At 52.9% G+C, this 13851-nt stretch overlaps 1 protein-coding gene across 2 annotated transcripts; it reads right to left on the bottom strand.

Annotated features, from left to right (window-relative positions):
• Positions 1 to 106: 106 nt before the first annotated feature.
• Positions 107 to 12932, bottom strand: IL17RC (interleukin 17 receptor C; the record flags this gene model as incomplete). 2 transcript variants are annotated; one of them, XM_082849206.1, is made up of 19 exons in its annotated part: positions 12605 to 12932; positions 12291 to 12312; positions 11943 to 12095; positions 11598 to 11672; positions 11397 to 11506; positions 10210 to 10321; positions 9835 to 9879; positions 8148 to 8287; positions 7864 to 7923; positions 5627 to 5681; positions 5364 to 5545; positions 5218 to 5268; positions 4213 to 4258; positions 3934 to 4055; positions 3607 to 3666; positions 3024 to 3072; positions 977 to 1072; positions 822 to 860; positions 107 to 726 (listed from the first exon to the last, which is right to left on the bottom strand). In XM_082849206.1, exons 1-19 carry the CDS (start codon positions 12899 to 12901, stop codon positions 107 to 109), a joined length of 2334 nt encoding a protein of 777 aa, XP_082705332.1. In that variant the 5' UTR covers positions 12902 to 12932. The 2 variants fall into 2 exon arrangements, with proteins under 2 accessions (XP_082705332.1, XP_082705333.1); XM_082849207.1 differs by lacking the exon at positions 9835 to 9879 and having other exon boundaries at positions 12605 to 12907.
• Positions 12933 to 13851: the final 919 nt, after the last annotated feature.

Consider the following 13851-nt stretch of genomic DNA (forward strand, 5'->3'; position numbering starts at 1 on the left):
GTTAAAGGGGCGCGGGGATACCAGATACGGGGACAGTTCGGCCCAGCGGCTGGGGCACTGAGACACACGTGGGAGACACGGGTAGAAAAATAGCCTCTGCCTTTATTCAAGTCCTGTCCTCTGCCTCAGGCCCCATCCCGCGTCCCGTCCCCGGGGCCCGGAAGCAGCTGTCCAGGGCGGGCTGCAGGGCCCGGGATACCTGCTCCGCTCTCTCCGCGAGCCGCCAGGGGTGGGGGGCTGCGGGCCCCTGCAGGGTCCCCAGGAACTCGGGCATCTGTGAGGGCAGTGAGAAGACCGGCACGCTGCGGAACAGGGCGGGCACGGCGTCCGGGGACAGCAGTCTGTCGAAGTAGGCCCCGACGTAGCGGCCGGGCGCCCGACCCTGCAAGAAGTCTGGCAGCAAGCAGCTGAGCGAGGCGGCGAAGGCGTCGTGCGGGCCGTGAGCCCCGGGCGCCGACGTCGCGTCCTGCAGCCATTCGCGGCACAGCGCCACAGCCCCGGGCGAGAAGAGCAGGACCACCACGCCGCCCTCCTGCAGGGTCTGGCGCCGCTGCGCGTGGAACCAGGCCAGGGGCCCCTGCGCACTCAGTTCGCGGCGGCTCCACAGGTCCACGGCCACGCGCAGCGGCAGCTGGAACAGCGCCGAAGCCAGGGCGCCCACCAGGCGCTCGAAGCCAGCGTCGTCGGCGGAGTAGAGGAGCAGAGCCGCGCGGCTCCTGGCGGCCGCTGTGGAAAAGAACACAGTAGGAGCGGAGACGTGAGCTGGCCCGAGGCCCGGCCCTCTGGGGGCCGCCCCCCGCCCGGCGCTGGCTCACACTCACCCCCCGCGCGGACGTCCTCCTTCAAGAGCCTCAGCCACCCTGTGAGGGGAGAGGAGCGGAGGCAGCCGGTGAGCCCAGCCGCCGCCTTCTCCTAGCCAGCTCCCAGGTCCACTGGAGTCCTGCCCCTGGGGAATGGGGAGCCGGGAAGCGCTCACCTTTCACGTGGTTCTTTTTGAGGAGGAGGAGAAGGAAAAGCACAGCGGCCAAGAGTAAGCAGGCCATCCAGACCAGGGCCCAGCGCCGGTGGATGTCTAGGAGACCCAGGGGAGAAGACAGGCTTGTTAGAGACCCCCACTTCACGAAGGAGAAAAACGAGGCTCAGAGAAATGAAGAGATTTGCCCGACGTCCACAGCTCACAGGGTCAGTGTATGAACATAGATCCATTTACTTGGGTGACCTTGGATAAGTGACTTCCCCTTCTGCCTCAGTTCACCTCTGTAAAATTGGGATAACAATAATATCTACTTCACAGGATTGCTGTGAGGACTATATGTATTAATACACATAAAGCACTGAACAGGGTGCTGGGCATATTAAGTGCTCAAATGTCAGCTAAGATTATTGACTCCTAAGGGACTTCCCTGGTGGTCCAGTGGCTAAGGCACCGTGATCCCAATGCAGGGGGCCTGGCTTGGATCGCTGATCAGGAAACTAGATCCCACATGCCCAACTAAGAGTTCACATTCTGCAACTAAAGATCCCGCATGCCACAGTGAAGATCCCACGTGCCACAACTAAGATCCAGCGCAGCCAAACACATAAATAAATAAATGTTTTTTAAAAAAAGATTATTGCCCCCTAAGCCTAGGGTTGCTGGACCCTTGACCTCACTCTCTTGGATGACTGCAAGAGCCTTCTAACTGGTATTTCTGATTCTTTTATGCCTCTAATTCATTACAACATGGCAGCCCCAGAGATCTTTTTTTTTTTTTTCAATAAATGTATTTATTTATTTTTGGCTGCGTTGGGCCTTTGTTGCTGCATGCTGGCTTTCTCTAGTTGCGGCGTGCAGGGGGCTACTCTTCATTGCGGTGTGCGGGCTTCTCGTTGCAGTGGCTTCTCGTTGCGGAGGATGGGCTCTACGTGTGTGCGCTTCAGTTGTTGTGCAGGGTCAGTACTTGTGGCGCACGGGCTTAGTTGCCCCGCGGCATGTGGGATCTTCCCGGACCAGGGCTCGAACCCGTGTCCCCTGCATTGGCTGGCGGATTCTTAACCACTGTGCCACCAGGGAAGTCCCCCCAGAGATCTTTTTAAAATACAAATTTGGGGGCTTCTCTGGTGGTACAGTGGTTAAGAATCCGCCAGCCAATGCAGGGGACACGGGTTCGAGCCCTGGTCCGGGAAGATCCCACATGCCGCGGGGCAACTAAGCCCGTGCGCCACAAGTACTGAGCCTGTGCTCTAGAGTCCACAAGCCATAACTACTGAGCCTGCATGCCACAACTACTGAAGCCCTCGCTCCTCGAGCCTGTGCTCTGCAACAAGAGAAGCCACCACAATGAGAAGCCCGCACACCTCAATGAAGAGTAGCCCCCGCTTGCCACAGCTGAGAAAGCCCACACGCAGCAGCAACAAAGACCCAATGCAGCCAAAAATAAATAAATAAAAAATAGATAAATTTATTTAAAAAAATACAAATTTGATTATAGCCTTTTGGGAAGCTCCTGCTACTCTTAACATAAAATCCAAATTGCTTACATCGGCTCCCAAGGCCCTACATGGCCCTTGCATCCTAATCTCATGACAGAGGCCTATCTCTCAAGACCCTCCAGCCACATTGGCTACCTTGGAGTTCCTCAAAAAAGCACCCCAGAGTCTTCACAAAAATGCATCTCTTCCCCCTTCATCTAGCTCAGCCTTCAGAGTTCACCTCCAACCTTTCCCCTGAACTAGGTCAGGTCCCCATTATATGCATTCAGGGCTTTGGACACTTTTATAGTGAATGCTTCAATAGCCCACACTTCCTAAATGATTGTTTAGCTAATGTCTTTCTAGCTTCTATGGCTGGCATGGAGACAGGGAACGTGTCTCTTTGGTGATGCTGGGATCCCTGCAAGCGCCCCTTGTGGTGTTTGAATTAATGAAGGAATGACCCTCTGATTGAAAGGCTAAGGCCATTGTGTATGCTCCCCCCAGGAATGGTCCCTGTCAAGATTCCAGCTCCTGGTACAGAGAAGAAGGGCAGTTCTTGTAATACTCACACTTTTCCATGGGGCAGGCCCACAGTGCTCCCAGGTCATCGTCCCACAGCTGTAAGACACAAACAAAACCAAATCCAGAGCCCCCAGCTTGGTATTCAACACCCATCAAGTGTGGTCCCAAATTTCCAGCCTCAGCTGTGCATATTTCACACACACACACAGCAGCCGCAAGCTGCTCTGCCTTTGCTTATGCTGTGCCTATTTCCTGGACTGTACCTTGCTACTGGTGCCAGATTGGGCCCACATGAAAAGACCCTTCCTTGAAGCTCTCCCTGGAACCCAAACCTTAGCACATTGGTTATTAGCTGTCTTAACCCAATGGTTATCTCTTTGCTGGTCTCTTCAGCCATGAGCAACTTGGGGACAGGAACTATGCTTCTTCAACTCTTAGCTTCCCCGGGGCTGGACACAAAATAAGCACACACAGATGGTGGGTGGATGCTAGAGGGCAATGAGGAGGCCCCTGCCCCTGAAAAGTGACAGTTTTCCTGCTAGGCACAGGAAGAGGTAGAAGAGGTTGAAGACAGGGTTTGAGGCCTGTTGCCTTTGGGCATTGGGGAGGGCCCTCCTGCCACCTACTCACCTGAAGACACTGGCCTGACTGCACATCTTGTAGTAACGGCCCTCCAAGACGAGCTGCCCTCTGCCAAGCCAAGGGATGGGTGCTGTCACCTAGAGGCACCACACCTAGGAGGCCACCAGGCTACAGCTGGGCAGAATAGTAGGGGGGAGGGTCTGGGAGACTTTTCAGAGGCCACTGAGAACAAGACCCAGGTCTGAGTTACCCCTACATTCCCAGAGACCAGCACAGGGCCTGGCACAGAGGAGGGGAAATTGAATAGTGAAAATTTGAGGCCAGGTTTGAAGTGGAGCTGGAAAGGGACATGAAGGAGGGTCCCCCATCCCTCACCGTGGACGCCCTGCTAAGCAGTGGAGTGCAGCCACTGGGTTCCAAGGCGCAGAGTGATCTGTTGTCCTGGGGGCCTCGTGTCTCCACGAGCAGCATGTCATCCTTGAGGGGCCCCAGGGAGTCTGGAAAGGGTGAGAGCCCACTCTGAGTGAGACCCAACCTGGTTGAGGGCTGCCACTCCCCTGCCCCATGCCTGACTTTCACCCCCAGGAGCTGGCACCTCCAGGGTCCACCCCTATTGCAGTGGCCCTGCCCCAGCCTCCCCCAGGTCCCACTCACCAGCCCACAAGCACTCTTGTAGCTCCTGCTTCTCCCAGGTGCTCACCTGCTCAGAAGGGGCCAGGGTTAGGGGCACGAGGAAAAGCAAAAGCTGAAGCCAGAAAAACCAGAAGAGAAGGGACAGACAAGGGGAGGCCTGTCAGGTTGGGGGGTGGGGTCTGGACTCTGGACTTGACCTTAGGCAGAACTGGGTTCAAGGCTGAGTAATTAGGAATCACTCCATCTTTCTCAGCCTCAGCCTTGTGAGGTCATCTGTGCTAAAGGGTCTTACGGCCATAAATTAACTCTTTTCAGTTCTGACAGAACACTTTATACACTCCCTTCTCACCTAACCACCTTCTCAAAGAGGCTTCATCTGACTGCCCCTCTTGAAATTGCAACTCCAACCCTCCTTTATCCTTCCCCACCTTTTCCTATAGTATTTATATACAATTTTAACATACTGTATAATTTACTTATTATGCCTATTGTCTGCCTTTTTCCATTACAACATGAACTCTTTAAAGGTGGGAACATTTATTCGTTTTATTCACTGACATATCTATTCCAAGAGCCTAAAACAGTGCCTGAAACATAATGGCTCAATAAATCTGGAATTAATATTTTTATAACTACCCTTCGAAGTTATAAAGCAACCCATTTCTACAGGTAGAGAAATAGGATAATTATAGCAATAATCAAAGCAGTTAACATTTATTGAGAATTTAGTTTGTGCCCGTTGCTAAGATGAAGCATTGTTTAATCTTCATAACCACTCTATGAAGTATTCAATAGTTACTATTATCATCCCCATTAAACAGATGAGGAGACTGATGTTCAGAGAGGTGAAGTGCCCAGGGTCCCGCACCATGCACCGGTAAATAAGTAGTGGAACCCCTAAAGAGGAAGCTGGTAACCACTTTGCTCCAGGGACCCAAGGATAAAGTGGATTCAGAAGACAGTGACTGTCTGGGAGTCCGCGGAGGTCCTGACCCCAAGCCTGGCTCTCTGGCGCCCCTTTCTTGCCTGGACACAGATGTTGGGGTGGCCTTTCAGCAATGGGAACTCAAGAGCCTTCTGTGGAAAGAGGGTAATGGGTGGGGTCATTAAATTTGGGCCCCTAGGTTCCCCTTCCTTCCCCAACCCCGGGAACCTCCTGCCGCCTCGCTTACATTCACAGTGACATTCTCTCGGGGCAGCGGTGGGACCAGCGGCTGGCAGGGGCCCCCATCCGGTGCCTGCCAACACAGTGTGGCCTCAGCGGGTAGTGAGCACGGCGCGTCCAGCCGCCAGGCCCGTGGGGGCAGCAGCTGCAGCCGGGCAGCACGCCAAAGGTTCCGGTGTGCACGGGGGTCTGCAGGGAGAGGGTCTGGTTACTGCGTGCCACCAGGTCCCGCCCGCACCGCTCCCGCCCTGGCAGAGCCGGTCCACTCACCCTCCCTAAAGGGGCAGATGCTGGTCCTGACAGAGTCGGGCTCTAGACGCCATACCTAGAAAGGAAACGGGGCTCCACAGGTCAGTTCAACCCAGCCAGCACTCTGCTAAGCCCTGGGGATGCATTCACTCAGCCCATACAGTCAGTGCTCCTTGGCCCTCCGTATTCGCTGTTCTGCATCCTCGGATCAAAAATATTCCGGGGAAAAAAATTCCAGAAAGTTGCAAAAAGCAAAACTTGGATTTGCCTGCAGGAAACTGTTTACATAGCATTTACATTGTATTAGTTATTATAAGCAATCTAGAAATGATTTCAAGTATACAGGAGTATGTGAGTAGGTTATGTGTAAATACTACACCATTTTATATTATATAAAGGACTTGAGCATCTGCAGATTTTGGTATCCACAGAGATCCTGGAACTAATCCCTCTGGGATACTGGATATGGAAGGAGGATGTATTTCACCAACATATGCCCAAGTCTTTTTGCCCTTTACAAGGGCGTAGAATTGCACACATTTATTCTTCCAGCAAGCCCTATGCCAACATCTGGCAACATCTTCACTCGACAAATTTTTAATGAGTACTTACTATGTGTCTTAGCACTGTGGTAGGCATAGGGACTTTTAACAATTAAATCCACAATCACTTTGTGAGAACCTACTTAGCACAGGTTCTCAGCACAGCGTTAAGGACACGTCCATTTATTCATTTTTTCTTCCAATAGACATTTTTTTTTTTTTTTTGGTTGCGTTGGGTCTTCCTTGTTGCGTGCGGGCTTTCTCTAGTTGAGGCAAACAGGGGCAACTATTCATTGTGGTGCACGGGCTTCTCGTTGCGGTGGCTTCTCTTGTTGCCGAGCACGGGCTCTAGGCGCACAGGCTTCAGTAGCTGCGGCTCGCGGGCTCTAGAGCGCAGGCTCAGTAGTTGTGGCACACGGGCTTAGTTGCTCCATGGCATGTGAGATCTTCCCGGACCAGAGATCGAACCCGTGTCCCCTGCATTGGCAGGCGGATTCTTAACCACTGTGCCACCAGGGAAGTACCCAATAGACTTTTTAAGTGCACCCATTCTTGGCTTAGCCCTGTTCTAAAGCACTAGAGATAATAAATTAATTTATACAACAAATGTATAAGAGCACCTACTACGTAGCAGGCATTGGGCTTGGCAGTGAGGACATTTATATCACAGCAAACATTTCATGAGTGTCTGTTATATTTCCTATCACTGTGCTAGGCAGTAGAGTTTCACTCATTCACTCATTCATTCACTTAACAAACTTAATTAGCACCCACTACATACCAGTTATTATGCAAGGCTCTGGAGAAATTACTAAATTAGAATAGATATCATTTCCTTGCCTTCAAGGAAATTACAAATTCACAGTTGTAGTAAGGATAAGACATGTATACAAATTAATAAATCAATCACTCATTTATTGAGGATTTGTGGTATGCAAGAAGAGACAGGTGCCCAAATAAGAAAACAAGTGATAAATGATAAATAGAAAAGAAAAGACAGAAATGCAAAAAGATTTGGAGACAGAAGAGGCCAGGAGGTTGGGCAAAAGCTTTGGGAAAGAGGTGACTGGAAGGATTGAGGTGTATGGAAAAGAAGGATTGGGGTGTATAGAAAAGAAGTGAGGGCATTTCAGGTAGTGGGAATGAGAGACATTAATGTCAGAGTAAAACAGATGGGACCTGATGACCAATTAAATGTATAATCAGAGGGAGAATATATTATTATAACATATATAAGCTGGAAGTGGCACACTTCCTTATAACAGCCCTGTGAGGCTGGTACTGTTTATTCCCATTTTACTAATAGGAAACAGGCTCAGAGAGGTGAAGTGACTTGTCCAAGGTCACACAGCTAGCAAATGGCAAGTCAGGATTCAAATAAGTCTGAGTTCACAGCGCACGCTCTACTCTCCAGGGGAGCACAAAGAAGGAATTGGAGGAGTAGTGGAAGCCTTCAAGGGGGAGATGACATCTGAAGGGGGCCTTGAAGCACAAGTAGAAGTGCTGGGGATAGAGGTTCACGAAGAGCATTCAGGGCATGTACAAGCAGAAAACATAGGACAGCAAAGTGCAAGGGAGGGCCAGTCCCCCTAGGGAGCCACAGTTTCCATCTCAGAGAGGAGTGTGGAGGGTGGGGAGACCAGGAAGGTGAGGGCCAACCGTCTCACCAGTTCCCTAATCCCTGTCCCCGGGCACCCAGCTGGACTCTGCTCCTACCTGAATACAGAGGCAGGGAACCAGGTCTGTGTGGTTCAAGGTAATGGTCTGCGGCCCAGTCTGTGGGAGAAGCAGAAGGAGAGAAGTTGAAGAAGATGAGGAAGAGGAAGGCTGGAAGCCAAAGTTAAGGACACCGGGCAGGCAGCCGTTCCCCCACCAATGTTCCTTGCTTTGGGTGTGGGTGGCTGCGTCCTTTTCAGAGGTGCCCTATGATAATGCACTTGCAACTTTAGCACAAGCATCGGCCTGCAGTGGGAATGGACTTGGGGAGGGAGAGGCCTCACCAGGTTTCTGTGCCACCAGGGTTTTGCAGGGCCCGGGACCTGGTTCCAGTACAGGGAGAGGCCAAAGCGCTGATCCTCAGGGATGTCCACCACCAGGTGCACGTCGTTGCCATCTGCAGACACGTTGAGCACGGGCAGGGCTGCGGAGGAGGCAAAGAGAGAGACTTCCTTCACCTCTTCTGGACACCCAAGCCTGGGTCACATCCACCCACTGCCCCTTTGGAGTTTCCTTCAAAGCCCTTAGACTAGGAGGCCCCTGGAGGGCAGAGCCTGTGTCTCCATGTCAGACCAGACTTCAGCCACGGCCCAGGACTGAACCCATGTAGGCCCCAGTATGGGGTCTGGAGAGGGCTCTTCTTGCTTCTCCCTCTGCAGCCAGAAGTACCTGTAACCACTGTAAAATAAAACATTCTCCTCTGCTCAGAACCTTCTGATGGCCCCCACATCACCCCAGAGTAAAAGCCAGAGTCATTACAGTGGCTTGCAAGTCCCTCCCCAGTATGGCTGCTGTGAACACTCTAACCTCATTTCCTAGCACTCTTGTCCTTAATTAACCTGCTGCAGACACACTGCCCTCCTTACTAATACTTAAAAACACTAGACACACTCCTGCCTCAGGCCCTTTGCACTGGCTATTCCCTTCACATGGAACCCTCTTCCCTCAGATACCCCATGGCTCCTCCCTCACCTCCTTCAGGTCTTTTGCTCACTGACCACTCCAACTCCCAACCTCTCTATCCCCCTTCCCTGAAATTTCTCCATAGCACTAATAACCATCTAACTTATTGCACATTTCACATCTCCATGTGTTTATCGTGTCCTCCATCACCCCCACCCTGACCCTGACTCCCAGCTAGAACGTCAGCTCTGTGAAGGCAGGGATTTTTGTCAGTTGTTGTTGTTTTTTTTTTTAATTGGTTTGTCTCCAGTGCCTAGGGCTATTCCTTGAGCAGGGTAATGACTCAATAAATATCTGCTGAATAAGTGAATCAGTGTCTACCAAATGAAGAAAGACATGAAATCCATGATGTGTATCTGTATCCTCAAACCTCTGGTGCTGAGTAGTCTTTAATGAATTACCAAAGAGGCATCAAGCTTAAGTTTAAGAACCCAAATAGAAAATGAAGTTGAAATCATTTGAGTTCAAAAGCATCACAGTGTTTCTATCTCGATGTGGCTGGTAGTTATGCAAGTGTATACATATGTAAAAATTAATTGAACTGGACATTAAAATTGGTGCACTTTACACACTTTTCTGTATGTATGTTATACCATGATAAAAAAGAAAATACAAAACAAAAATATGAACAAAACAAAGTCCAAATAGTACATGAGAAAAATCATCAGAACCTTGAGTTTCTTAGCCCTTATTTTATGATTTAATATTATTTTTATTTTAATATATGGGGGCGGGGTGCACCGTAATCTTGACAATGTTTTGGGCCACTAGATGTTCCTGGTACTAATAAATATTTGTTCTAAGAAGTGAGAGATTCACCTTTATATTCTAAATGCCTGGCACTGAGTAAGAGCTACCGCAGTTCTTTTGTGATAAATGAATGAATGAATAAATGAGCTCTGTGAGCCTCTGGGATGTGGCAGCCAGACCTGAAGTTCACTCCAAGGGTCCCTCACACTCCAGACCCACCCCCACCCTCCTCCCAGCCCTGCTGGCCCTAGCTCCTACCCCAGCAGCTCTGAATGCTGTCCCGGACTTCAAGACCCCTGCAGTCTGGGGAGAGATCACAGAAAAGCCTCTAGTGGGGTTGGGGGCAAAGAAAGAATGGGGGCAATCCAACCCATGGGGAGCCCTGGGAAGGGCTCCCTGTCCCCTCAATACCACCCATATATATTCCAGTGCCCAAAGCACCTTCCCCAGACACTGGGAAGCAACGTCACCTGGGGAGAGGAGGCATGAGGGACTGACTATGGGCAGCTGGGAGTGAGAGTGCCTGAGAGCGGCCGGGACGAGGAAGGGGGTTAAAGCAGAAGGGCAGTGGCCGGTGGGGAGAGAGACTAAGGGGCCAGCACTCGGGGCCCCTCAGGCTGTGGGGCCACTTACCAGGCAGCTGCTGTGTGAGATTGAGTTCCTTCTGGTACCGGGGCTGAGTGTAGGACCAGATTCGCACCTCAGCCCCCAGGGCAGCCTCGAAGCACTCAAATACTACAGAGCCCTGTGAGGAGAGGGTGGCGGAAGGCTGGTGGTATAGGGCTCAAAATTGAGGCTCCTCTCCATGGTCTGCTCCACTCACCCTCTGCCCTATTCCCAACCAGTGACTATTCATACTGTATGGCCCCCAATTCTGCTGTGAACATGTCCTCAAAGGCCTCCAGTTCTAAAGCACACAGCCTCAGGAGGGGTGGCAGCAGGGCCAGGATTAGTGCCCCCACTCTATTAGTCCTTGCCTCATCCCTGCTGTTCCAGGTCACGTGCCAAAGCTAAGGTGATCAGAGACCCCAGACCCCAGCACAAATGTGGGAGGCCCTCCCCACAGAAGTCATTCTCACTCCCAGTGCCTCAGTGGGCCTCATTATTGCCCTGTGAGGGGGACCAGCAGGTGATCTCCCATTATTTTCCAGGTAAGACGATATAGACTGGGGGCTGGGGACAGGAGGGAAGTCAAAGTTTGAGTGACTTGGCCCAAGTGGAGATACATATCCCAACCATGAGCAGCCCCCTGAGGCTGGGAGAAGCTCCGCGGGGGGACAGACATGGTACATGTGGGGCAGCCACGGACAGTACGGCAGGGAATCCGGAAAAGTGGATTCAGCCCACAGACCTCCCCTCTGCAAGCCTCAGCTTCTCTATCTGGAGCATGAGGGCAATAATAATGTCTAGTTCATGGGGGTAGTTTTGAGGATTACAAAAGAAAGGAAAAATTAAACTTTCTGAGACTCTTCCGTGTTGGGTATTATACCAGGTGTTCTATACATATCAACTCATTTTACTCTCACAACAGCTATGTGAGGTAGGACTATTCTTTTTTTTTTGGCCACACCGGGTGGCCTGTGGGATCTTAGCTCCCCAACCAAGGATCGAACCCGGGACCTCAGCAGTGAAAGCGCAGAATTCCAACCACTGGACCACCAGGGAACTCCCGAGGTAGGACTGTTTTTTTTCCCACTTTACGGACAGGAAAACTGAGGCATAAAGGACTGAAAGAACTTGCTCACAGCCCTGCTAGAATCAGGACCTAAAGAGATAATGCACGTGAAAACCCTTCATAAATTCATTATTATTTCGCATACCACAGACTGACCAGGCTGCACGAGGGCAGCAGGCACTCGCACCTCCAGTAGGACACAGCGGGCAGTAGGGTAGGCCTGGAAGGAGAGCACGACGTGGGCCTGGAGAGAGGCTGTGAGCAACAGGGCAGGGGGTCGGTCAGGCTCAGGGACCCTGGGCAAGGCTCTGGCGAGGGGCAGTTGGGCCAGCCGGCTTCTCCTCACCGTTCCTAGGCTCCTCGATCGCTGGGTCCTCTGCAATTCCAAACTTCTCTTCATCTTCAGGCTCTTCCCAGTACCCTGGAATGCCCGAGAGCAAGGCTCAGATCTAGCCCCAGCTCTGGTTTTGGGTTCCTTCCAGGAAGCTCAGTGCTAGGAAGCAGAGGCCAGGCTTGGGGCTGGGGATGTGTGCGGGGAGACCAGTGTGACCTGGGGGTTCCGTTGGCCAGTGCCCTCCAGGAGAATACTGAGGATGCCCCGTGCTTCCTGACAGACACCCTCCCTGGTCTTCGTGCCCACTCCAGACACACTCACATGCACCAATGCCCAGTCATGGGATGACAGGCTCACCATGCACAGCCAAGTGGACATCCACACGCACACAGAGGTCACAGTCGGTATCCTTGTAGCACCTTAGCACCAGCTCTGTCTGCAGGCCTGTGGGCACCAGCACGGGGCCTGGGGCAGACACGAGGCTCCCAGGCAGGCAGAGCACATCACCATCTGTGTGTGAAGGGTGGGGTGGGAGCTGAAGCTTCTCAGACCCAGAATCTGGTTGCACCTGACAACCCCAGAGGGCCAAGGAGTTTTGGGCTCTTCCTGGGCTGAGAGTAGGTGGTGAGGGCATGGGACTGAACAGCTCCCCTCCCTTCTGCCCACGTGGGAAGATCTTTCCTCTCTAAAAATAGGGCTACTTACCCCAGAGGTGGCAGGAAAGGCCCTGGGAAGGAGGTAAAGACAAGTTAGAGTTTATGCGTCCAAATGTAACCACCTTTTCCTGAGGCCCCCCCACCCGCCTACCTCTTTCTAGGGCTCCCTTTTCCAAGTCCCTCCCAGAAGAGCTCAGGCCCAGCTCTTGCCCCCTCCCCATTCTTCTCTTACCCCATCAGCACCCGACAGACCAGCCAGGGCAGTTCTGACGGTGATGGCAGCGGCAGGAGCCAGGCTAGGGCCTCAATGGCCGCAGACCGAGCCCTGAGCCTTCCTCAACACTCCTACAGTCCCAGACTCACCGGAGAGCAGCGGGCAGTGTCCTGAGGCCCCGCAACCCTCTCTAGAGAGAGGACCACAGGGTTTCGGCCCAGTGCCAAGGACAGAAAGAACCAGGGCACAGGCATCTTCCAGGTGCCAGGCAGCACCCAGGCCTGAGGCCCTGTCCTGCCCGCCCCCCGAAGGGGGGCTGACACCACACCTCTTCTCCCACTCAGCTGCGTGCCTGCGGGCAGGAGGGGCCGGAAGCCCTCCCCAGTCTTGGGGTCCCGGCGCTGGGCCGCTTGCGCACGCCCTCTCCCAGGAGTCGTGACTCCCATCCAGTCCCTGCCAGAGTGCTTTCGTTTTGGCTCCTGGCAGGCAGCCGGCTGTTCCCGCCCCGCCCAGCCCCTCCCACCAACACCAGGCCTGGGAGCCAGCAGCCTGGACCTGAGTGGTAGCCTCACTCCTTCCCTCTTTTCCTCTCCTCCTCTTCCCCTTCTCCTCCTTCTCTGCTGACACCTGGCTGGGAGGGGCCCCTGGAGAGGGTGGTGGCCTAATGGCTGAGTGAGGGAGCTCTTACTCACTCTGGGAGTCCCTAAGGAGGAAGGCTCCATTGAGACAACCAAGGCCCTAGGCAGTCCTGGGGCATTTGCACTTCCCATGTGACTCTGGGATCTTGGTGTCCACGGGACCCCTCTTACTGGCCACCTCAGGTCCCTTCAGACATTCCCCTTGGGCCTCACTGTGGGACACGATCTCTAAAGACAGGGACAAGGGGCACCGTAACGTGAGCTTTTCGCCTCTTCCCGGCCTATGCTCAAGTGAGGGGTAGGGGTGGATGGGACCCAGGACCCAGAGCCAGGAAGACAGGGTCCTATTTGTGCTGTTGCCATGGGCTGGCTGCGTGACTGTGGCCCCACACCACCTTTCTGAACCTGTGTTTTCTTCTCTTCTCTCTGAAGAATCACAGTGAGGATCAAGGAAATTTCCAGGGAGACATTGCTTGTGAGAATATGACAGACATGGATGTGGATTTGGGCCCAGAAAATGATGCATAACAACCGCCAGGCAGGGTCTTGCTGACCCTTCCCCCAACTCAGCACCCCGGGCACACTGGAAAAGCACCTTGTGTTTCTTAGTTTATCCATCATGTTCACCTTTATTCAACTTTCTCTATCTCAGTCTCCACTGTCCCACCTTTGCCCCCATCACCCAGGGCCAAAGCCTCCTTCCCTGGGTCCAGAGCCCTCCCTCCCTCCCTTCCTCCCACTCTGGGCAGGGCCCCGGT

This window comes from Leucopleurus acutus (genome assembly GCF_964270905.1).
Source record: "Leucopleurus acutus genome assembly, chromosome: 10".
Classification (NCBI taxonomy): Eukaryota; Metazoa; Chordata; class Mammalia; order Artiodactyla; family Delphinidae; genus Leucopleurus; species Leucopleurus acutus.